The 25,669-nt window shown below is 39.2% G+C and overlaps 1 protein-coding gene across 1 annotated transcript; it reads left to right on the plus strand.

The window, feature by feature from the left end:
* The first annotated feature begins 7,985 nt into the window (after positions 1–7,985).
* On the plus strand, positions 7,986–23,693 carry LOC124139434 (RNA-binding protein 24-A-like). Its single transcript, XM_046506480.2, has 4 exons — positions 7,986–8,368; positions 10,030–10,156; positions 13,119–13,173; positions 21,262–23,693. Exons 1-4 carry the CDS (start codon positions 8,180–8,182, stop codon positions 21,560–21,562), a joined length of 672 nt encoding a protein of 223 aa, XP_046362436.1. The 5' UTR covers positions 7,986–8,179; the 3' UTR covers positions 21,563–23,693.
* Positions 23,694–25,669: the final 1,976 nt, after the last annotated feature.

Genomic DNA, 25,669 nt, shown 5'->3' on the forward strand with positions numbered 1-25,669 from the left:
ACATGGGATTATATAACTGACACTGTGCCAGAACAATTTTGATAAATTCGACAATAACAGAAGTACACCACTGCCTAAGAATGACATAATTCACTGTAAGACAACGATAACACAATTCGGAGGTTTACTCAAATAAACATACGTTATTTGTATTAATTTTGGTTGTCTCGCCTCCTGAGTAGACATATATATATTTATATGTTTAACTGGCATCTAACAAAATAGCTCATACCTATGTTTTTTATTATCATTATTATTGGTCAGTTTCATTCACCTTGATGAGGACCGATGAGAAAAGATAATGGTCAACATTGCTAGACTTGCACATGGTCTATTATGATTTTTTTTATTACACATTACTTTTTTCTCATCAAAAATATATTTTCTCATGCTCCGTGATACATGCCAACTATTATAATCTAGATTCTTTTCCATCAAACTAGATGTTTTTTTCGGTCATTCTGCGTGCATGGGAAGTTGTTTCTTTCACATTTTATCAAGCAGCATTTCCGTAAGTATTTGAGTTAACTAGAGTTAGGATCAACCTAATGGCATCACTAGAAATAGGTGACCTAGGTCATACTGTCAAAATCACCCTTTCAAAACAAAATAATGACCCCTCTAAAAGAATGGTCAAATTTTGTCGCTGAACCGTTTTCCACCTGTCTCAGCTGAGCTTGAAGTGAAAGTCAAAGTTGGGAAACGTGTATTTTCATCAGTGTAATAAATATAATCTGACATCATTTTCTTCATATATACACTGATGTGCATTGCAATTAACCTAAAAATATGTATAATCATATGTATGGAAAAGGTTTTGTCGATTATGTTTTCATGCTCTCATTTTATGTACTATCATTTGTCATGCTGTTATCACTGCACTGTATAATTGTCCTATTTTTGTACCATGTCCTAAGAGGACGTTATTGGACAATAAAAGTACCGATTTTTTTTATTCTTGCAGTTTATTGCACCACCGAGCTGACGGAACTGGAGACAATGTAACGACATACATCTGTCAGGTTATTGATAGTAGAATTCATCTATTTCACGACCGTCAGTTTAATATCGCCACACATTGATCCAGCATGGAAACAGTGGGACAGGTAGTAGATATCTATGTAGTTATAACGTCACATAAATTCAGTTCATACTACAATGTATCCCCGTTAAACCGGACACCGTTATTCCGGCATATCGCCTGTTGAGCGATTCCCTTTGGGAATGAATATTCAAATAAACGTTGTTACTAACCCATACTTTTCTTTCGTTAATCCGAAATTATGGTATTCTAGACGCTTTCCACAGGGTAAGTACACTCCGAATAAAAGAGATTTCACTTTCTGTTCTTGTAATACAAATTCATTTTATTATCTTCAATTAAACTTGGTTTTAATAGAAGCGACAGAAACCTTTCTATATCCATCTTAAGGCATATCTCTAAAAGTAGAGACTGCGATTCCAACTGTATCGTGATCATGTGTTTATGAATCACTATCAAATAGTGAAGATAGCAGGTCTTCGCGAAAAGATGTTCGTATCATGTGCCACCCACCACAAACACATGCAAAGGCAAGTCAATTATTCTTCTGAAATAAACATGGGAACACGTGGTATAAGTCAAGGAATTGCATAGGGCATCATTTTTGTCACCGATGCGTCAAATTTGGTTTTGTCCTCCATACGTCTACCAAAAAACGTTTTGAAAGCTTTACTGCACGAGGCATTGCATATTTAAACCTTGATCAAACAACTTTTGAAAAGTTGTATGACGCTCTTTGACATTTCCTTAGAAATAGCCACATCATGTTGGCGCAGAATCATATTGATGGATTTTGGCGCAGAATCATATTGATGACTTACTGCTGTCTCCTGTTTTTCGAAAACAAATGATTCTGGAAATCTGATATCTCTTCAATTAAAAAACAACACCATTTTACAAATCTATTTAGTTATTACAGCGTAATAGTCAGCCCTGATACCCATCTACACGGCTGGAACACACAGCTTGACCACTGTATACCGCTGTCTCTTCCTAGACCAACATCCCCCACCCCTACCCACCGCAATGTGTGTGGTAAGGCGATCCCCACCCCTGGAGCTCCCTGTCACAACAGGTTACAGTGGCTCTGGGTGAGACCCTGTTTTAACCCCAACCCTGCATTACTGATCATTAGCTTAGATCATCTCGCTCCTAAAGCCATTTGCACTAATCACGTCCATTTGTTGATGTACATGTCATACTTTAAACATGTGGTCAGATGAAATGTACACACATGCATGCGGTATGGGGTCAAGGTCGGGGCTTGGTGATGGACAATTGATAACGTGCCATTCTTTCTGCATTGTCAGCAACTATTTGCCTGTATACAGACTTGGTCATGTTTCTAAGACAATAATGATTAGTTTAAATAATAATTTCTAGATTATAAAAATAATAAGAACAAGTTATACATGTAAGACCTCCTTTTACTGTCGACTTGCCTATGATCAGGATAGAATTACTTCACATCCTGTATCTTTCAGTACAGCCTTGGAGCAAGGCTAGTCCGCATACACCATGTTGAAATGCCACAAAATACGTTAAAATAAAATTTAAACAAATATTGAACAAGCCACTGGGTGCAATTACGAAATAACCTTAACTATATCCTGAAATTCCTTCCATCTTGATTGAAATGTACAACCACACCTACCTGAGATAAATTAATGAATTTTATGTAAATATAAATTTAAGTAAATAGATTCCGAAGTTTTTTTTATTCATTTTAAACAAAACCATCACTTCAACCTCGATAGTTAGTATTGATAAAAAAAGGGATGAATCGAGGCCAGGGTAGATTATTTAGGTCAGTATCTAAACCTATCTGTTGCCAAAGGTGTATTTATTGTTAGTATAACATATTGATAATAAATAAGTAATATACGCGTGTTCACGTGACACTTGTTTATGTTTGTCTATTGTACAAATATATTAATTTATATGCCTTACATTGTTCACAGTGTGTATACTAAAAACCTATCAAATTGAACCACCAGATGTGATGGGATTCAAAGAGCGTTAGCTGTCACGTTACATTGTGATGTGTGTTTTCTCTAAATAAGAGTGTGGAACCGAGTTCGTACTTCGTGTTCTAAAGATGATCATAACAGTTATAGCTGTTGGTTAAATATATAAAAACCTACTCGCTTCTTTGCTTTCAGACACACTAAAGGGTTTTTCTTCACCAAAGTCGTAGCTCTGCGTGGATGGAAGTCGCGTAATAAAGACGCTGCGAGCAATAAAACGGTGTATTACTTATAAGTTACGATTTCAAATCGAAAAAAGGTAAGTTTGTACATAAACCAGTACAAGTGGGCCAATACTGAAAAAGTTAGTATACTTATTTACATGTGAAACCTCGTTAATCAGGACCCCGAGAGTCCGGAAACCTTGTTTATACAACGAATGTAAGTGGATATATTTACATATGAAGGTGCATACAAAGTGATGTTGAACCGTCTACCAATAAACCCTTGATCCGGAAATGTGTTAATCTAAACGATCTATAAAAATCTCTACCGTCCGGATTAACGAGGTAGAACTTTGTAATTGATTATACTTACCTGTATAATCCAAACAATGTGTTGTACCTCAGATAGTGTTCAGTTTAACATAGTGGCTTCATTTTCAGAATCCCATGCACAAGCCTAAGTGTAAACAGCCCTGGGTCAACGTATACATATCCCACGTATACATTTTAAGATCTATGTTGTTAGTTACCGTGGCAACAAGGTTTCTGCATTCATCAAAACATTGTCTGAAAACATACCTAGATTAACATGACCAGGAACTGAGAAAAAACGTCGATGCTGGCATGAGTTAAGCAGGTCGATGCTGCGTTGGCAGTTTCCTCGCCATGTAGTGATAGCACAATCATCATCGATGAGATGATATATATCTGTAAGGTGTGAATGATACCTATATTCGTGGTACAGTAAACTACGGTTATAACGAACTCAAAGGGACCACTTATTTTAATTCGTTATAACCGTAGTTCGTCATAAACATATGTACAGCATACATACAGCAAATGGACGGGACCAAGAAATAGTTCGTTTTATCCGTCAGTTCGTTGTAAGCGTGTTCGTTATAAACGTAGTTTACTGTAATTATTTTCCATTGAGATTCCTGATTTGTACTTCTGTTTCCATTCCTACTGATTCTATAATATAATTAAACATAATTTAAATCTAAAATGTGTTTTACTCTTATTCGTCCTGTGTGTAATAAAGATATTTTAAAAAACAATATGTGCGATAGTTCAGATAATTATCAAATACATTGTTAGATTTTAGTAGATTAGAATTTTAAAATACCTTGTCCATACAAGCCCCAAAGCAACATTGAAATATGTATGACTTGTGAGTTGGGTTTAACGCCGCTTTTAACAGTATTCCAGTTATATCACGGCGTTTCAGCTTAATGTGGGAGGAAAACCCGAAGTGATGCAGATCTCAGACGTTTACCACTTCGGCGGAACCCACGAGCACGGGTATGGTGCTGACAAACCTAGAAACATAATCGGGGCGAACCAATTTCTGGCGGGCCCAAGGGACGCAACTCTGCACAACGAATTGCGGTGCCTTAGACGACTGGGCCACCCGTGCCCCCGAAATATGTACTCCGAGGAATCATATTCCAATTCCAAGATATTGCCTATTATGCTCCATAACTATCAACTGCAATCTAGCAACTTCGCGGTCAACAATGTGTGTTATGTCGTTAAGTACATTGTCTTTATTTGTACATCATTTTTTTAATGTATCCCCCCTGTGTAAATACCCCGTGGAATGTATCTTGCTTAAAACACATATGTATACCTCTCCATGTGGGCATGCCAAGAAAAATATATTTCACATATACGTTTATGTGCTTGAATATTGATATTCCCACTTGAATGGTGCTATTAAGTTGGACGCCACGCAACTTTCAACAATTGCTTCACGCGTTCTACGCGCAATCGTAGAACACATCAAACATAAGTTCTTGTTTGCATCAATTATTTAACCAAAAGCCATTACAATTGAAATGCCTATAATTAAATGTGTCAGATGTATACAACTACAAGCCTTTCCAACCAGGACATTTAATGACCCATTGTCTTTAAATACCTGAAACATTATCCGATTAAGCTCATCCAGTTTCTAAGAAACAGATTTGCTGTTACAATATCTAAGCCTTTTCATTCCAAATTGAACTGATAATCAGACCTTGTTAGCGTAATTGAAATTAAACGACATTCAACTTGCAAATTCTTTGTGGCACTGACAGAAAAGAAAACATTGAAGGTGTACCAAGTGATATTAACATGATATCAGCACTTCTCTCTGTCGCTATGTATGTATCGTGTTTTAATGAACTGATGGTAATAAACACTACTAATTGTTATCAAATATTTGTTTTTTATTAGATTTCCCCTTTTCCGTTGCCAGCACGTGTCGAACATGGCGTAAATCAAAGTTAACTTGAAACACGTGGCGGCCTCACACCCGGCGATGTCGGTTTCAGGGGGACCTTGCGATCGTGTTGTCAATCAAGGGAACTATGTAGGGTTTGTTGCTACACATAACATCTAGTCTCGTTTTAGATTTAAATAATGGATTTCCTGTAAACCCCCATATCCCATCTGCTCTATTTGCGAGCTTGTAAGGGAACCTCCAGTGAACTATTGCGTCTTAAAGTGCATGGCATCGATGTTGAGTGATTGCTATGTACAACGAATATGCTCGTGTATATTTCATGGACAATTCGAACAGAAAAATTTGACGTATTTTACAAAGTGAATGTACATGTATGCAGCATCTGATGAAACTATTTACTTTGATAAAAGCCTAAGTTATATCTATATCCATACGCCGATTCAAGAACTATGTAACGGAGTGGTGATGAACAAGACGTATGAAGCTGTTAGAAGCAATACACGTTAATAGAAGATGGGAAATATCTATTCTCATTGCTTGACAAATATACAACCTGATTAAGGCAGCTGCGTAATCTGATATCACTGACCTATGATATTGTTATGAATACAAATAATCGATATATGTTCACAGTAGACAGGCGAGTTTCACTTCACGTAGTCAGTGTTTAGGTAAAGCCTATCATGCCTTTGAGTGACGTTACACCGGGGCCTGTGTATTCAACAGGCTCATGTCATTTTCATTGATTGACAGTTATGGCCTCTCACATATCAATATCAGCTTGAAATCAACATCGGCTTGCAGGAACATGCAATGTCTGTTTACACTGTGCGGTTCAATCATAACGCCATAAAATACGTTCTTGAACGTTAATGATACCAGATCGAAAATCGTCTTGTGTGCATGTGGCCTTAATTAATCACACATTGCTGTAGTGAACTGTCTGGCAATGTTAATGAAAAATCAATTCAACTCAATGCTGATGTACCAGCTGTAGAATTTGCAATGTTCATAATAAAAAATGCAATTAAATACAATGTTCTTGATTAATGATCCCAGCGTTCCATGGATGTGAATAAGGTTGGACTTTCATTGATGTTATATTAAATTTGACGACGTATCAGTGACATTGATAACACAGTTTGGTATGCGATCACATTGTATTTACCTCTACGCGTGCTGAATCCGAAGCATGACGCATATCTTTGTATTGGCTTGCACACTAGCAAGTGGGATACAAATGTATTGAACAAGTCGTTGAAAAGGTTCGTGTCGTGAATTTAAAAGAATAATTAATGCTCTAAATGTAAAAAAAAAAATGTGGCGCGTGGAGATTTCATAATGTTGGAGTTTGTTTGGGCTAACGCTAAGGGTCAATGAGTTGTTTATGTTTTATTGTGATTTTAACATTACTGTTGCATAGCAAACGTCACTCCCACATTACGTCAACACACCACACGAAGACCAAACCACGAATGATGTATGCGTTCTTCGAATGTGTGAGGCAATCATTTCACACAAACGAGACCCATGGGTTTCCAGAAATGGAAACAGTCACCTGAGAATGAAACCAACACGTCAAACACAACCCAAAGCCGAAGACAATGGCCCAAGTCATTCGCAAAGCGCCGTAACGAAAGAATCACACACATAACACACCTCTAGAATACAAGAAAAAAACTTTATTCAAAATCATATCGAATTTTTTTTTTTTGGAAAATGGGAAGCTGTCTACTGTAGAGTATAGGTAAAAATGTAATTAGTATATATCACGTCAAAAAAACAGAAACGCACAGCACTCTCGCTTACCTAATCGTTCAATAAAACAATCCTTATACAAATATCTTTGATAAATATCTATCCCAAAATAATCTTCCTCTAAGACATCGTGAAGATTGGTAACGATCCGTGAAAGAAAACGCCAAAGGCCTCCATAATGTGAAATTGTGAAAAAATGTTAGGTTCAGACAGGCTGAATGTCATGGCAAGGACGTTGTAGAGACGTCAAGTTTTTCACATGCAAAATGTGTTGATAAGGGTCGGTCTACCCCAACGTGGCTTTGGACCGTCGGTACGGAGCGCCATCTTGAAGCTGATCTGTCCCCGTACAGAAACAACTACGACAATTTTGACACATAGTTTGAAGGCCCGCTTAACAATGATTTGGCAGCCTTCCAAAACATAAGTTTAGCAGCTTATGTTTTCCATGTAGCTAAAATCCACACCTTCCGACCAAGAGAAAATACTGCTCTCTAGATGGCGCAAACTTTGATATTTTCTCTTCACCCTCTCCAGACGGAATAAATGGAATTCCATTCAGAGCACCACCATAGCACATCCTCGCAAAAATCTCCCTTTTTCCCATGCCCTGTCGTTCTCCAAACGCACAACAGAACTCTTGCAGATAATACGAAACGATATCGCAAGCGGCTTATCGGGCGGAGCTAGTTGGAGGCGGAGCTACTGCACGTGATTGTAATGTATGCACAGTGGGCGGAGCTTAGCTGAGCTGCTCTGATCGGGACCAAGCGTACAAATACACGTCCAGGTAGAGTAGCTAGCATTGACAATTTGGAAGGTCAGTCACTCGGAATAGCGAAGGAGTAACTGTCCATCTACCGTCCAACCTTACTAGTCGTTTGTTCATAGTATCTCGGACTTTGCTGTGTTTATTTCTCTATACTTCTGTCTGTCTCTCTCTCTCTTGTATTATATCATGGCGACTACCACCCCCACTACTGGCGTGCAGCAAAAGGATACCACTTTCACTAAAATATTCGTCGGAGGGCTACCATACCATACGACTGATCAATCGCTGAGAGAATACTTCGATAAGTTCGGCGATATTGAAGAGGCTGTGGTAATTACTGACAGACAAACAGGAAAAAGCAGAGGATACGGATTTGTAAGTATATTTGGTTCGTCACATGCTTGTTGATAACACGTAGGATGAGATCCACATATGAACTATAGCAGTCGTCGGGTTGTATCACTCCAGAACGGATACCAGTTTGTGAACCTGTTTATTCATTACACCCTGTCTTTGTTTATTTGTTCTGAACACTCGCCACTTCCTAACTATGTACGTTAGAGTAAAGATTGTGTAATCTCGCGTGTTAAACTCAAACTGTTTTTAGCCTTCCGTGTGGAGCTTCATATCTCAATTTGAAATCTCTCTTTCTAAGATCGTATCGGACATGTGTAACTTGAACCTTAAAACACGTTTCCAGGAGTTATCAGTGAAATGAGGTTTTAACAGAGCAGTGACGTTGGGACGTTCCCTGGGTTTCGGCTGTACTTTATTTGGGCCTGTCATGACACATTTTGTCCCGTCTGAAATTGACATGAAATTAGCAAGATCCATTCGGTGTAAATTTCACGAAAATATAAAAACAGAAAAAAACAGAATGATGCAAGTTATATCTCGTGCCCTCACAAACTGATGATAAATTGGACATTTTATGACTTCAGACAGATAAGAGTAATAAAGCTCCCTCACTCTGATAAGCAGGGCTCTGGCATGCTGTCAGTAGCATGCGTAGCGGCGCTTTACACCGTCATCAATTGCTTTGGTTCACAAGAGACAATACCAACTAATGTATCAGCGTTCGTAGTATTGTAATACGCAGATGCTGATCGATATCAAGTCAATCATGTTTTATTTCAATGCCATCCCGTTACTCATTGTCAGGTGCTCAAACAACTGGTATAATCAATTTCTGTCGGTTCAACTACACATGGGCCCTTAAAGCTCTATAAAGGAAAATGTTCCTTAATTCTCTCGCCTAGTTTCCCTTTACATCTGTCATATATACCTCTCGTTGTCTTTATCTTGTCAATTTCATTGTCCCCAAAGTACTTTCAGCTGCTTGTGCTTAATGAGGCGTTGCTGTCCCATGTAACTGCATTGTTGATTTCATGTATGAAATAGACATTCTAGGACAATAGAGAACGTACATATGTCACATCCAGACCCAAATAACCCCCTCGAGACGCCCCTCCAGGGTCCATTATACTGGTCACTGCTTTGAAAATAGAATTCGATTCGTTTCCATGGTGACAGCGCAACGAACTGTCCAAGCGTTATTACTTCTGAACATAGAGCTGCTGCAATCAGTATTTACAAGGGTGTTAATTAATATTAGATGTCGGGAGCATGTACGACAGCCCCCTGTTAATGAACGAGCCATGTGTTTATGATCAGACGAACAATCCTGACACGTCCCGTGATGTGCTAGACCGAATAGCGTATTCACTGGAGTTGAAAGCAATTTGAAATATGCACTTGATGGTCCGAGTGAATGTTGGCGAAGAAAGTGGGGCACCATTGTTCTAAAACATGTATGAATTTTCGCCTTTTAGTGACAGTGGTATTACGTTATCAATCATATGATTTTGACAGTAAACTCTTAAATGCACGTGTTTTCTATCTTGATATGGGTTGCTGTATAACAACAACAACAACCAGTTGTTCATTTCACATATGTATAGCACACGTGAATCTCAACTGAGTACTTGATGAATATTACATGTAGATTTCCAATGCTGTGTTTCGCTCGGTTGCAGGTGACAATGGCTGACAGAGCGGCGGCAGAGCGTGCTTGCAAGGACCCCAATCCCATCATTGATGGCAGAAAAGCCAACGTGAATCTTGCTTATCTGGGGGCGAAACCTAGGGGGAACCTCACATCAGGTAAGTTCCTCTCCCCCATACCCCACCACCACCACCAACTCAATACACTGCACGGTCATGTTAAGCCATCGTTCACGCCGGTCAAATCTCCATACACCATCTACACGTTGAAAGGAATCAATTGTTTACACGCAGTGTTATAAGTAGCAAGGAATGACCATGCATAATTCAGGAGCATGCATTACTGGCTGTGCATTCTGCCTGGTAAGTTGAACATGATATAACACATAACCAAATTTTGAAACATTGCACATAATGTAAAGATATTTTATTTATTTATTTATTTATGCTGGTATATCATATATCACTGCGCCAGCTGAATATCAACAGACGTGTGTGTATTGGTGGTTCGAAATTGAGTGGATCGAATTGCAACGTCTATATTACCATCATAGACACTAGTTCAATGCCATGGCTGAATTTATAACCCGATACACGTCACACATTCATATACACTGACAACAGGACAGTATGGCGTACTTTAACATGGGCGGCACACCCACTTAAGTAATAATTCATTTACGGCACAACTATAAGAAAACAATACTTCAAATAATAGACAAAAGGCTATGACGTCATTCAGAAATCCAAATGTATGGCCATCTCTGGCGTTTTTATATTTGGGTAGCCCCCCACCCGAGGTAAGGAATGTGAGAACCGTTATCCGTTGACCCGATCCACTTGGGTGATTCTCTATTGACGCGCGTTGCGAGTAATATATAGCTGACAGGAAAATAGTATGAACTTGAAGCTGTTCTAAACCAAGCCACTGTGACCGACCGTCTCTTTGGGAATGTTCTCAACGACGTTAATCCTCTCCATAAACGGCCGTCAAGTCTGGGTAAACAGGCATATATGGAAAGGAATGAATTGGCCATATAAACCTAATTAAACGTATCATAGAATCTTCACAGTCACTAACTGCTTGATGGTCCAAATAGTTATTAATGGAATCAGAGTTTTGATAAGACCGCTGCTTCACATAGTTGTTTATATTGAATTGTGTTGACGACTTTTTAGTGCACTTTCTTTACCGAAGTCATTATTAATACACTTACAGAAGTGATTAAATGTGATTAAATCTTTGACCTCTATTATATCTCTGTGTGAATCAGCTTATTAAACTGGCAACGTGAATGCAATTCAAAGTTTGTTAACTCATTTAATACCTCCTCGAAGTTCCAAAGCCAACGTCAGTTACCGTAGGAAATGCGAACGGTAGTAGATTTGTCCAACTTAATGAAGTTTGGTAAGGTAAAATGTCTTAATAACACTGCACTGAAGGTAACTTTTCTGACGTTGAAACGTCTAGTCGGTGGTATTGAACAACGACCGTAGCTTAGGGAAAACTGTCTGGGTGGGTTTCCTAACCTCGTTATCAGTTAATGCGAGCAAGTAATTAAACGTTCTACCAAAAGCAATTTCTACTTAGCGAGATTGGACGAGGACGCGTCGATGGCATATCTTGATGCTACTGCCGCGAAAGGCCAACGTCCAGTAGGGTAGCTCGTGACAGAACCCGGATGAAGCAACATGGCGCCGACACATGTATCCATAATTATGAGCTTTTCAATACACGTGCTTTTGATACTCCGTATCGTAAGAATTCACAAGTATACTAATGTGCACATCAAAACTACTATGTGGGATGTTATTTATAGGCACCATAACATCGTGTTAAGCGTGGAACCCGACATAAGCCAATAAACATGTCTACACTGTTTCTTATAGCTGGAGTCATGGAAATTAAATTTAGTAATTTAGCAAATGATGTCATGTGAAATCAAACGTGGCGCCTGCCTAGCTGATTTAGCGTTTTAATTCACACGATCTCACGTTCTGGGAAAATATTTGATTCCATGTTTGTTGCAACTAGTAGTGTGCTTACCGTAGGGAAGCGGTAGGAGAAACAGGCAAACTGCGCCGAAAGCAGCTGGCAGATTTCTCTCGTTTGCCATCTGGCCATAGCCTTTGGGTTAATGGTACCAGTCATCTCCCTCGGTCTCATCCAGCGCCAAGACAGCTACCAGATTCTATTTCCTAACAAAATACGTGATGAAAAAAGAAACGGAAAACGGAATGTGATTATTGACTGCCCAGGCACCCGCCGTCATAGCAGTAAATCCCAAACTCTGAAAGACTCCTGCTTGTTTTCCAAATACTTTTACGTATGTGTCCCAGATACTACTTATTTTACGATGTGTTTATATTTACGTTCCGTGTTTTCTTTCCTATAGAACCTATTCACTTATTGGCCAATTTCTTCCATTGTTTATATCCGTGATCAGTAATTAGGCCAATTTGCGGGGTTATCTCCCCTCCTACCCTCTAACCTCCTTCTGGTATTTGTTATATGGATCTCCTCGATTTATTCTTGGCTGTTATAAACTTGATGACATGCGTCTGTCGGTGCACTGAAGATGGTCATTTCTACATACTTCAAAGACAACGAATAAATATTTACACAGTTATCCGTTCTCATCTTCCTATTTGCGTATCCTTCCACGAGGCTAGACTTGAACCCAGAAACATGGCGTCATCTTCACAACAAACGTTATATTTGCGAACAATGTTCAGCATATTTTCATAAACAGATGGCGTCTGGTTTATGGCTGCAAACATATCGTATTAAATTTATCTATCACAGTGAGAAATGCTATAATATTCACCACGTCTGTAAATCAAATGTGATTCATGTATGTGTTGTATTTATGTTCAAAATAGAATAAATAAAGATCGATTCCCAAAAGGGTGGACAGAGTGAATATTCTATGCCATCTGATGCACTTGGAATTCGAAATAACTGACAATATTTCATTTTGATCTTTTGTTCATGTAGTATTTCTTATCACACAGTTTAATGATAGTGTAGTTTATTTTATCACACTATTTAATGATAATGTGGTTTATTTTATCACACTATTTAAAATTAATTCTAATGTATTGATTGTTTTCATTTCAGCGAGTTTACCGTTTGCAATAAAGACAGGCATTCCTATGCTTCCGGGACAATATGGGTGAGTTTTATAGTCTTTTCAAGCACTTCAACTCTCAACAGGAAACGCTATGCTCGGCGTACAAGGTTCCCTAACCCTTCTCTTATATGGTCAGGCTGCTAATTGATCCCCAGATATGTTTTGTTATAAGAGTGAATCTGGTTTTCATATGCGCTAGACGTTTCTCCAACCTCTGATATTTGAAAATGTAAACTCCCACCCCATGCGCGTGAGCGGCTGACGTCACAACATGTCTTCCCTTTCCCTGATGTTTCAAAATATTGGCCACCAGATGGCGCTGAGGATCAGATTCATTGTAGGAAAACATCCTGTGAATCCTTTGCCTCAAAAGTCTTGGTGCAGTGCGAAAAACATTTCAGAGGTGGGTGGGAACAAGATGGCGGCTATGACAAAGGGAAAGCGGGAGGTGTTAAGTTTTGGATTTTTTTTACAGTAAAACAAAAACGAATTAAAGTTTTCTGTTGAAGGAACTTTATCAATATTGAAATTTATAAAGAGATAGTTCTTGTAATGTAAGACTAGATAGTTTAGCCCTTATAAGAAAAAAATGTAAGATGTATTCCTTTTTATCCCATAGCGACAAACTGAGATGAGGGTAGCTGGCATAACGCATAACACTTCATCTAGGTCAGAAGACTTGACCTTAGGAGGTCACGTGGTGACCAGTGCTCGAACAAACGAGAACAGGGTACCTGGTGTTCTTGTGTTTTGTGCGAGATCCGATTTCGTTTTAACGTGGTTTGACTTTTTTCATTTTGCTTGCCGCGTGTGGTGAGGGCCTGATTCCTACTTTGTGTGACGCCGAATCCCCCGACGTTATTTTTTTCATTTTAAAGCCCGTGTGTTTGTAACTGGACTGTGTTGTTCCTTTAGTCTGCCGCTGTTGTGATCTACTAACAACACTGAGTCAGGTGACAGCAAGATATGAGACCTAACACCTGCATACACACTTAGTCTTTCACCGCCTAAAGGCTTACAGTAGGATCTCGTCGAGGACAATCAGTACTGAGGCTCCAATGTTAAGTCTTAGAACATCGTTTGTTGTATATATTGGCGTTTAATATCGTGAAAGTTCAAAGCTGGCCTTTACAATCAAGTATTTATAATTATCTGTAGGATTTTTTTTATAATCAACATCAAAGGTCGAGTAGGGTCAAGGTTAAAGGTCATTGGTTCCGTTATTCTTAGGTAATACAAGTAAAACGTTAAGTAAGTTTATTAGGTATCCCTGCATTGTGCAAGTTTGACCCAGGTGAAGTTCTATCACAGTTGCCCTGTTAGACTCCCGAGTTCCCAACAGTGGCGTGGTTAGTGTGATAGCCGGGACTTATCGGCCATATCTCTTAGCTCTGATAACCGCCATTAAGTTAGATTGTATTCTTCGTGTCACAGTCAATTGTGTTTCTCTTCATCCGACAAAGATAACTGTTCCTTCTCTCACCAGACTCCAGACTCAAAGGTCAAGGGTGAACACTCCTGATTCCGACAATGTCCACAGAACGAATATGAGATATCACTCGCTGCTTCCCCCATGTGTTCATTTGCCTCAAGCTGCCGGAGAGCAGATGCACGTTATGGCCAAACTGGTCTCCCATACATGTATCAGTTAGAGCGATAACGCGTTTCCTTTGTCCAGTTCAAACTTCGATAGCGAGTATGTACAAGAGATTAAATCTCCCTGCCAAGCTGGTGGGTGGGGAAGAGACGTGGTGATCGTTTCAAGGTGGTGAAATTCCTTCTGGACTGCTTAAATTAACTAATTTTATGGGTGTAATTTGGCTATTAGAAAGGGCCGCTTCTCGACTGACATTGATGTATAGTATTTCGTCATGGAGCCATCTAGCGAGGGGTTTTACTCGATTCTGACGCGCCCGCCTCTATTCTTATCCCCTCATACCTATTTCCAGACCCGTGACTTTACTTTACCGGAAACCCAAGGTTTTCTCAATATTAAGTGCAGTTATGGAAATACGGGATTACCCCTCAAATCCTTAAATGAAACTTACTAATTAGAACCTCCCTATCAAATCGGAAACAAATTCGTAAGGTCTGTTTAACCTTATAATTCTTTCAGTCTCAACGTGGGTAAACTTTCAACCATGAAACTCTCATACATGCTTGTTTCAAATGGGTTGCATTCCTATGTTAGGTTTATTGCGAATTTACGCATTTCAATTCGGCTACTTTCCTTGTTTGGGAGATTTCTGAGGCAGAAGCAATAATGCCTGTTGCGCTCTCGTGAGCAGCTGTTGAATATATACGATTCCCGTTCCCAGTTGTCTAGATCGCTGCGTGTTTAATTAAAGTTCGCGATGAGTAGTGCTTGGACTGTGTGTCTGTAGATTCGACATTAAGTGATTTTCTCTGTGTATGTAAAGGAAAACGGCTTCTCATCACAAATAGTTGCTTGAAGACAGAGATTAACTCTAGCTTCTCAGAGCATGTAGGGCATCCATAGTACATACGAAATAAAACAGATCTCCACACGTAATTGTTGGGACGAGTTCAGTGAAACCACAATACCATCCACCTGCTTGAATCTTCAGCCATTATTCCGCTCGGGTCATGCAAAACATATAAATCCCAACCCAACCCCTCTCCGTTACAATCCGTTGTACGAATACAACAACCGCCGCGCTCTCGTGAACACGGCTTCTCATAAGGCATTCAAAATTACTGCATAATAAAGTGGCGACAGCACTGCAGTGAGACCATTGCGTCCGCATGATTGATCAGGTACCCTGACCTCCATTTGTCTGTGACCCCACTGTGTATACCCACCCGTTACCCCGAACCCCGTTCCTCAGTCAACATACACATTTATTTACCGTTGAACCCCAGCCGCCATAGCTAGCCGATAACGTATATTCTCGTGGGGAATACAAAAACACGACCACAGCTTGCGTAATATCATGGCGCGGAGACGGATTTATTTCAGTTCCGCTAAATCGTTCTGTTTTTTAGATTTGTAAATACTGTTCTAATCATTTTGTTTGAACGGAAATTGTAATCGCTGGCATGACACACAGGATCACAGCGGCCATTAAACACGACCATCGCAAGCCCCTGACTGTACAGCAAAGAAGACTGGGAGGCTATCTCGTTATCTGTTTCGTGATCTATAGTCAGATCTAGGTTGTCGGGTTTTCTAACATGGGCTAACCTATATCGGGTAGAGCATTTTCCTGTTGGTATCCGAGGTGTAATCAGAGTGACGTGCTGTAAAACCTGTCGGCGGGACGTGTGCATAGTCTGAAGCGCTGTCGCTGTCATTCGGTACACATGTTTCCCGCCAACACTCTAAAGCAGACGATCAGTTATGGCGACGCAGACGCGTTGTCTATGTATAGCAGCACATGCTTCTGACCCGTCAGTAACTACCATGCCGTTATTTTGTGCATCGGTATCAATATCGCGATTGCTTATTAATAATGCATTTCCTTGATACTTAGTCATGTTTAAGTGATATTATGCCTTCGCTCTACAATGAATCTATTCAATAGCTGTACATGCCTATTTGCACTGTTTATGATCCAGCATCATTTAAAGATCAAACGTATACCTGTACTTGACAATAGGATATGATCTACTGTGTGGTAATTTTACGATAAGTTTTCGGCATAGATATTACGACATACTGTGAACGTTTCACCTGTGTCTGACCTCCTTGTCGAGGTCGGCATGACATAAGCAATACATTCTGATGTCAACGGTTTCTGGTTAAAAACCCTCACAGCAATTGCTCTGTTGATGGAATCCGGTAACTCGACCCATCTTCCAATAACGACCTCCGTTGACAAATTTGACTTTACTTACAACAATGGCAGAAAAAAACCGGAAGAACACCCCACCACGCAAATAATTTACCCCCTCGATGTAAATTGAACCATCAAAGCTTGAGCGTGATATGTATGAGTTATTATACAAACAAAACGTAAATCCTTAAGGATCGTGTTCACCATCGCTAATGTGTTTCATAAGCAGACTGTTGACTCCAACGAATAGCTAAAGAATCACGAAACGTTCAACGCCACAACCATCATGTAATGAAATTTTGGCTGCCAGACGATAGAATATGCTTTAACTTCAAGTAAGGGTGTGTAAGACTGAAGCCTTTGTTCTGGTCACGACACGCACAGGGGCTGTTGAAGATTGCTGAAGTCTCGAATACTCCAAACCACACGAGCGTATTCAATGTAATTACGTTGGCTGTATTCACACCAGATATACGACTTGTATTACTCCTGTCTAGTAGAAATCATCTAACTTGATTATCGCTATTGAAATGCAGGCAAGATGAGAACACCTGGACTTATTTAACGCACAATTCGCTCATAAATCTCGGCACAGTTCGGATCAATTTCTCCAGACACCTTCTCCGCATCTGCAACCACTTACAGATTATCGACTATTGTGTAATACGTACCTGGCGCAGAAAACCTCCTTGACTCACACGTGGATGTGATATTCTTCATTTGCAACGTTGAGCGCAACCTTGACCTGTTTCAGTTGCAAGATCGCGATTCCGGATTGTTTTTTTCAAACGTATCAGCAACTCAAGAAATACCAACGTATTTCAACCAGAACTAAAAAATAGTGTTATCTTGGCAAACGCGTGGGCCAAAAATCTATCATCGAATACACTCTAAGTGTGAACAGGATTTTAACAAAAACGAAACTTCTGTCAAGTTGTGGATTCATTGTACCTAAGGCTATACTTAGTGCATCTGTGGCTCTTTGTCAGATTAGCTGGTAAATTTGACCTTGACTTGAGATGACCCTTCGTATGTCATGACTTGAACCGACACCTGATTCAGTCTTCATCGCTTATCGTCACAATCGGAACTGTCAAAAGAAGGCTCTGATTTACCTCTTTAAAAAGCCGAGAGGATCCGATTTACCAATCCCACAGATCACACGCGCCCTAAACATTACCGCGACAGCTCTTGTAAGTAAAAGTCGCTTTTTAATACACCGGAGCAATTTATTTAAAATTAGGAACACTTCACATACGGCCAAAGAAAATTGAAACAATTGCCTAGACGCCAAGCATAGACTCAGACATTAATTCAGCATCTATCTTGAATCATTTGTAGTTTTACCTGATATGCATTTGAATTAGTCTGAATTCTTGCTGTGTAGCGATCACATCTTATATATTTGTAGAAGAACATATTCATTATGTTTAATTCCAACAGATGGCGATGCCTGTTTGCTGACGAACCAATAATTTTCACGTCCTCGTCTTTTGAGATAATTCATTGCTATGGTGGTACCTCAGCATGTAGAACGAGCTCGCTGCCTCTAGGAGTCAAGTTGCAGGATGAAAACTGAATGTCTTATTGTCGGAGTACGAGCTTGCAGACACACAGAATTAGTTTCCCTATCCAGTTCTTTCCCAACCATTTAGCATTCCTTTTCGTCTTCAGAATGGGTGTTCTATCTTATAATGTAAACCAATTGTCACACTATTTGACCAAATCACTGTAGGTAACCAGGATCTGAATTAAACGTGACTTTGAAATATTGCATTAATCTGCCGTAAACCATCCCAAACAGGTAAGTAATTCGGGCAGCTAATTTGAATGCGTTCTTTCGAACTGAGTAACTTCGGTAGACATCAATAGCACTATATGTTTATTTTCTGAGTTCATATTGACAGGAAACAAAGCAACAAATACTATTTCCCGACAGACTATACTTCTTTGTTCTATAACGAGGCTTAGTGCAGTGGTAAATAACAAGGGTCAATTACAGCTCAAAGGAATCAGTTTCGGACAATTGATTTCAAATTATTGGAGCGTTCCTTTAGGAAGGCTGCTGTTTTGACATGTAGATAACAGATAGGTGGATATGTCTGTCTATGTCTTGTCACAACACAGATATTTCATGCTGCTTTTTCATTTACCCGGGTTGTTAAAACCGTACGAAATTTCACCCTTGAGCAGACTGAAGGCAGAACCCCTCATTTGAGTCTCTATTGAGGTGCAGCTCAACTCCACCAGTAATGTGTTTCTCTAGCAACTGGTCTATTTCCTTCCATTGTTTGTTATGGTCGTAAAGAACACTGTCTACAGCTGTACAGGCGTTGTATATTTCAACCTAAGTGAAATTGAAATCATTCATCGTAGATCTTCATCCTCGTATCCAGTTTCGGGTATGTGAAGTGCGACCTTATCTGGAACGGTAATCCAGACAAGCACGACTATGCTTTTGAACTAATTTGCTCCGTGTATCGAGCGACTGTTATTCTAGTATTTACTTACCCTGACATTATTTTGGACAAGCGTATCGCTTATTTGTTATCAACAAGTTACATAACTATGTCAAATTTGAAATAGCTGATTTGGGTATCGCTGATCAGATTAAATTGTTTGAACTTTGCTAACGGTGAATAGCTTTTGAAATAAAGCAAATGCGGGGAGTTTAGATATGAGGCATTTGTATAGCTTGAAATGTATACAAAGATGGCAGATAGGCTTCTAACGACAGAATAATAAAACACGTTGTAAAACTATGTTGTAATTCGAGCCCCGAGCGGCGAGCCGCGTGGTCCGCCATTCATCTGTATCATGCACGGGTAATTTTTGCTGTGTGTCGAAAGATAAGCGCCCTAGTAGTCGAAATCTTAACATCTAGCTCTCTCTTTCGCCTTCTTGTAACACTGAAAGCGAATTTCCAGGCACCTTGAGTCAAACATAAGAAAATTCAAAATATATTGCTGCTTTTACAATAATGACGTTTGCGATGCGTTCAACTTAAGAAGAAAAAAATCAAGTCGCCCCCCATCGTTCTTGTTTTCTGCACTGCCATAACTAAAGAATATATTATGTTTTAGTTATTGATTATACTGGGACTTTATGACGTCACGACGTTGGCCTATTGCCCCAACATTCAGTCAGGAAGTACGTCTATTGCAAATTTCAAAGGATCTGAAGATCAATGAAGAATTGCCGATTAATAGCCTATGACTGCTGGTTTTCTTCAAGTCCGTGTCAGTTTTATACAGCGCCTAGATTGTATGATACCTTTCTTTCAGTAAAAGCACTAAGGCTGGTTTGTTTTGACTTCGAGGCTTTCACCCGAACTAGGACTGTTATAGGCACCGTTGTTTGTTGTGATAACACAAGTCAGATAGTTCTTGTCATAATAGGATTAAGCTGAAGGAAGTCGAAGTGCGCATGTCCGTTGACCCTAAGGCAGAAAGGTTCTACGTTCCAGGCGCCTATGCATATGTACACCTGTCCTGTATCCCTATAGCTATAACACAACAGTATTGACCTGTGTACCCGCCGCGTTTACCTTTCGGATAAAGGAACTACGTATCCTGATCAACTTGACAACAACTTAACTACACTAAAATTCGCATAGTCAGTCTATAAAGTTGACTTGCATCTTTGGCCAATTCATCTTCATCTTTTCTTGGTGACGAATCCTTTTTGTTGTGTTTGACATTATGGCAATTATTGTTGTGTGGTTATTTCCATTTAGAAGCTGTTTTTTGTTGTCACTATATACATTTTCTGCTCACTCTGTTGATCTTGCTTGCTTTGGCCACGCGGGTTGTAGACACGACCTAACGCCGGAGATGGCACCGTATTCACTGCTCCGGAGACCTGACTTCCATTTCCCATAGAATAGCGTACTTTTTACTACACGAGTGTTGAATAACGGTTTATCTTTGTGTGTTTTGTGTTTGAATTGAATAATGGGTTTTTGTTCAGCTCTTAATCGTCTCTGAGAATAGTTGTAGTGAGATGACCAAATTCCGCACTAATTGTAACATGTTGTTTATTCAAAGTAGAGAGAAGATATAAAAACCATTCACGCTGCCGTTGTCAAGATACTGAGCTATGAGCGTATACAGGGCATGAAATCTGGCGAAACAGAAATCAGCGTTCCTTTGAGATTATGATAAGGCATGAAAGAATGTTGTAGTTATACTCTGCCAAATTTTCAGTTATTTTCGTATACAAAACCTAATTATGTTTTACCCTCTTAAATGTAGATTATTGAAATGTTTATTTACAAACCACGTTTGACTGAATGTTACGAGTGAAAATCTAAATATCTCATTTTCTGTTTCAGCTTTCCACAGTACGTGTATCCTTCCGCCTACTTGGCCTCGCCAGGAGTTTTGGCAATGCCCCACTCACCGCTGTCTCCCACAACCGGAACTACATCCGCCCAATACATCGCGGACTATTCCACGGCCGCTTACACCGGACAGTTTAACGGGGGGTTTGATGCCTACCCCTACACGACGACAGCTAACGGATACGGAGTACCCGCAGCCTATACATACGCCGTCCCACAACAAATAGCGAATGGAAATGGCACACACTTCGCCCACTACCAACAACAACAAATTCAAGAGCGAATGCAGTAAAAGAGGACTGAACCTAGGAATCTCCACATAATTATGAATGGACACGGACTCTAAATCTAGACAGTCCACTCGAATATTCTGAAAGTCCGAGAATATCTGACCATGTGACGTACCCTCTGCCTGTAAGCCCACCCAGGTGGCGCCACCATTGTCTCTTCTATGCAAGGGATACGTACCTTGATTAATGAGCGTATGGAACTATTTGACAGTGCGGAAGTATTATTGGAATGAATTGTTCTATTCCGGTTTACTGCGGATGGATACAACCCAGAAAGTGTATATACGTCCACATGTCGTAATGCTTATCAAAATATGACGTCAGCATTTTATGTGTAATATGCAAATGTTGTTATGTTCACGTGTCGTCCTAGTTTCCGTCCAGATCGCTTTGACTTGCCGCGAAAAGCGTCAACAACATGGCGACCTTAATGTTGTAAGGTCTCATATATGTCTCATCTCGCTGTAGATAGATACCACTGTAGATAACAGAACTTGTAGCTATTGTAGAATCACTAGTTAGACATTAACCTGGTTTTAGGATAAGATGGCGGAGCTGCCAAATGAATTATTACACCATAATATGAATGAAATCCAGATGCATTTTGACAGAAGTGCTAGAAATGATAAATTTGATATTATCAACAACCGCCAAGTCTTTCTACGTCATAAATCCCTTACGTCATCGTAGCGACAGTTTCGTATCTTTATTCTCATCCGTAGTTTCGCATTTTACCCGTTAACCCATTTTATCATTATTGTGTATTATGTCCCCGGACGTCCAACTCTCGTCTTCTTAGTGCCTTATAAAACACACTCTGCTTTAATATATATGTTGGGAGCATGAATGAGTACTGGCGTACGTCTGAGAATATGTGTCTTGAGCAGGATATTATACAAAGTTACAAGTCTGTATGTTTTGACTTGTCTAGAGATGTACGTCTCATTTTCAATCAGTATTTATTATATCTTGTTGAACTTATAATATAGACTTGGCTCCTGTATCCGAAGCTGCCATCTCACAATTGTTGTTATCAATATTTTATCTATGGCATGCCATAGGGGACACATTTCGACATTATTACTATTTATAGTTCATATTTATGGGTGGTTTTGGATACAGGAGAAACAGTCATTATATTGTTACCTCCTTTTGTACATTTTGAACATACCGAACAAGCAAAGTGAAATCCGTCTAATTTATTCAATTTGCGCGTGATCCATTTTCCCAAGGCAACAGAAGTCTTGCGGCGAAGAGCCGAGCACAGGGACTACTTGCACTGTTTTTCCGATTAAACACATGGTAATGTGCCTTAAGGTTATGTATTCCTACGCCAGTTGTATTAATGGCGGATAGATATGTGGGCAGTGAACGCGTTCTCACTCATCGCTGGTCTTTTTTTTATTTCGTCATGAATTTTATTTTTGTATCAAATTTGTTAAATCATTCTCATTCACTATGCTGCATTCCATGCACAATTTATAAGGTTCCTTTTTAACGTATATTTTTATCTAAATTTGTATTTATTGTTTTACTTGTTTTCAAACGTAGTGGGTTTCGTAATACTAACTTTAAGCTTTACTCTGGACTGTTAGGCAAGCTATTCTATCGAACACGCAGAAAAGAATTCAACAAATCCATTGGTATTTAATCAGAAAAATAGTGCACGTAGTATTTCCTGTCAAACCGGAAGTCACCAGTTATTTGTCAGGGACTATTTCCGGCCATTTACATCACATTTGTTTTAATGTCGTTGCGCTAACTAAGAGGACAAAGTTTTTTGTATTATTTATTGACAATCTTTGGCAAAGATTGCCATTTAATATTTAATGTAAATGTTGAAGTATTTTACATCAGTTACTCTGTATTGTTGAGGTGTAGTGGCCCCAACATGACGAAGTTTTTGTAAATTTCTGTCGTTTTTAGCTAACTTATAAACCGAATATGCAGACTAACCGTCATCACTGTAAGATAATCATAGATACATGTATTTAATTTTATTGCCATTAATTATAAGGAGAGGTTGGGACATGATGAAGATGCATAATGATGCCACATGCAATATGTGTGCATTGTAAACCAACTTGTACCTATGTTATAATCATGAAAATAAACAAAAACATGTTAAATATATATCCTTTGTTGTTGTATTTACCTTTATGCCATCAACATCCTTTATTGCCCTAGAGGAGCGATGAATGTGATGCCCAGCCAAACGATTTAACCCCTGGATAATTTAAGATAATTTGTTGGAGTGGCGGCACCTGTTTTTATATGAACCAGATTCGACCATCATTGAGAAATGCTTAACATTGTAGGATTATCGATTTGACAAATCCCATTCACGTGAATATCTTTTTTCGCCTTTGTAACCATGAACAACAGATCCAAGTGACAAAGAAAAGGTTAATCCAATAATGTTTATCCCCATCTGATCACTTACCTTTTATGGTTGAGATACTGACGACTATACCCACCCTCTCCCTCATGGGACCATCAAGCTTACGATGGCATGCGAGGCAATATAGATCAGGGTAGCTTAGTACATGTAGCCTATATACGCATTGATTTTTGGATAATGATACCGCTCTAAATCAATACGATTGTGAGGAGCGACGGACTCGAAGCAAGGCATGCAGTGTCCATCACTGCTCTGATATCCGTCGTTGTCACACACATACATTATTTACCAGTGCACTTGTATTGAGACATGTTCTTGAACTCGACCCTACACTAACATGGCTCTGATGTGAGGTCACAGGTCGGTCTCACTGTTTGTCACTGCAACACATAAGGTCAAGAACATCGACCAGAAAGTTAGTTCGAGGTTCGAATTCAATATTGGCCGGTCGGGTAGACTTGAGGTTTAAAGCACTCGCTATTCAGGCTGAAAGTAACGGGTTCGATTCCCAATATTGGTACAATGTGTGAAGTCCATTCTTGGTGTCCCCTACCGTATGATTGGAATTTTGACAAAAGCGGCGTAATACCTTACTCGCTCACTTTGTAATATGTAACTGGTAAAATAACATTTCTGTCCCCGCTCTTTCAGTTTTATGTATGTGTACTTATATATGAAACATTACTGGGTATTTGATAGTTTTAGTTTTCTTTTGCTTTACAAAAATATATAGCAACCAAACCGAATAGGGATACTCTCTTGACGAGATTCAAATACCACACATAAATGTTGCTTTCAGAGCAATCGAGAGATGAGGAATGTGGGCTGTTACTGTTTAAGAATACTTCAACGTAACATGAATAGTTCAGTATGCCTAATTCTCGCTTTTATAAAGGTAAACGTAGCTCCAGTTATCTTTTATACTTTCTTTTTGCCAAAATTCCTAAACCGATAGCAATAGTGTCTGACATACAGACTATCAATGTGCCTTATTGCAGACCTCATCACGTACTAAACTGCCGGCCAAAACAAAGTATAAACCCATGTTTGATTGTGGCTAAACATGAAAAAAACAAGACATGGTTATTCGATGGTGATGTATTTTATACGAGCATCACAGATGCTCTATGGACGTCAGGTATGCAGTTTTCGGCCTAGTAACGTTTTGATGACGTTTGAAAAAATTTTGAGGTCAAATCCAATTATCAAGTGTATACTTTTTTCCCAGCAGTCTAATATATATTCCAGTATACAGCGATGGCAATAATCAAACATTTGCTTAAAAGACCATTTTGATGCATACCGGGATATATTTCTGATATTCATGTAAATAATGAGAACATGAGATTGTACTTTGTTGCCCGGTGATCTCCCTTTGTGGGATAACATTAGGAATGGTCAAATTTGTGGTGTATCAGTATCAATTCTATACTTCTTTGCTAATAAATGCATAAATAAATAAACGAAAGAATTGAACGGATGAAAGTCTTACTGAAGAAGGAAAAGGAAAAGATAAATTAATTCATGAATTGATGGATGGATAAATGAATGAATAAACATTTCGTCGTTGAATGAATGTGTAAATAAATGATTAAATAAAATAAATGAAATTAACGTTTTGCATTGAAATGAATGAATGAATGAATGAATGAATGAATGAATGAATAATAATAAAAATTGACGTTTTGCCGTACTTCCTAGCCCCCTA

Source organism: Haliotis rufescens, unplaced genomic scaffold (genome assembly GCF_023055435.1).
Source record: "Haliotis rufescens isolate VD_foot unplaced genomic scaffold, xgHalRufe1.0.p SCAF_1, whole genome shotgun sequence".
In the NCBI taxonomy this organism is placed as follows: domain Eukaryota; kingdom Metazoa; phylum Mollusca; class Gastropoda; order Lepetellida; family Haliotidae; genus Haliotis; species Haliotis rufescens.

Coding starts and splice junctions, on each gene's coding strand:
- LOC124139434 (XM_046506480.2), top strand. CDS start 8,180: ATGGCGACTACCACCCCCACTACTGGCGTGCAGCAAAAGGATACCACT. Junction 10,157..13,118: donor TAGGGGGAACCTCACATCAG/GTAAGTTCCTCT, acceptor TTTTCATTTCAG/CGAGTTTACCGTTTGCAATA. Junction 13,174..21,261: donor ATGCTTCCGGGACAATATGG/GTGAGTTTTATA, acceptor TTTCTGTTTCAG/CTTTCCACAGTACGTGTATC.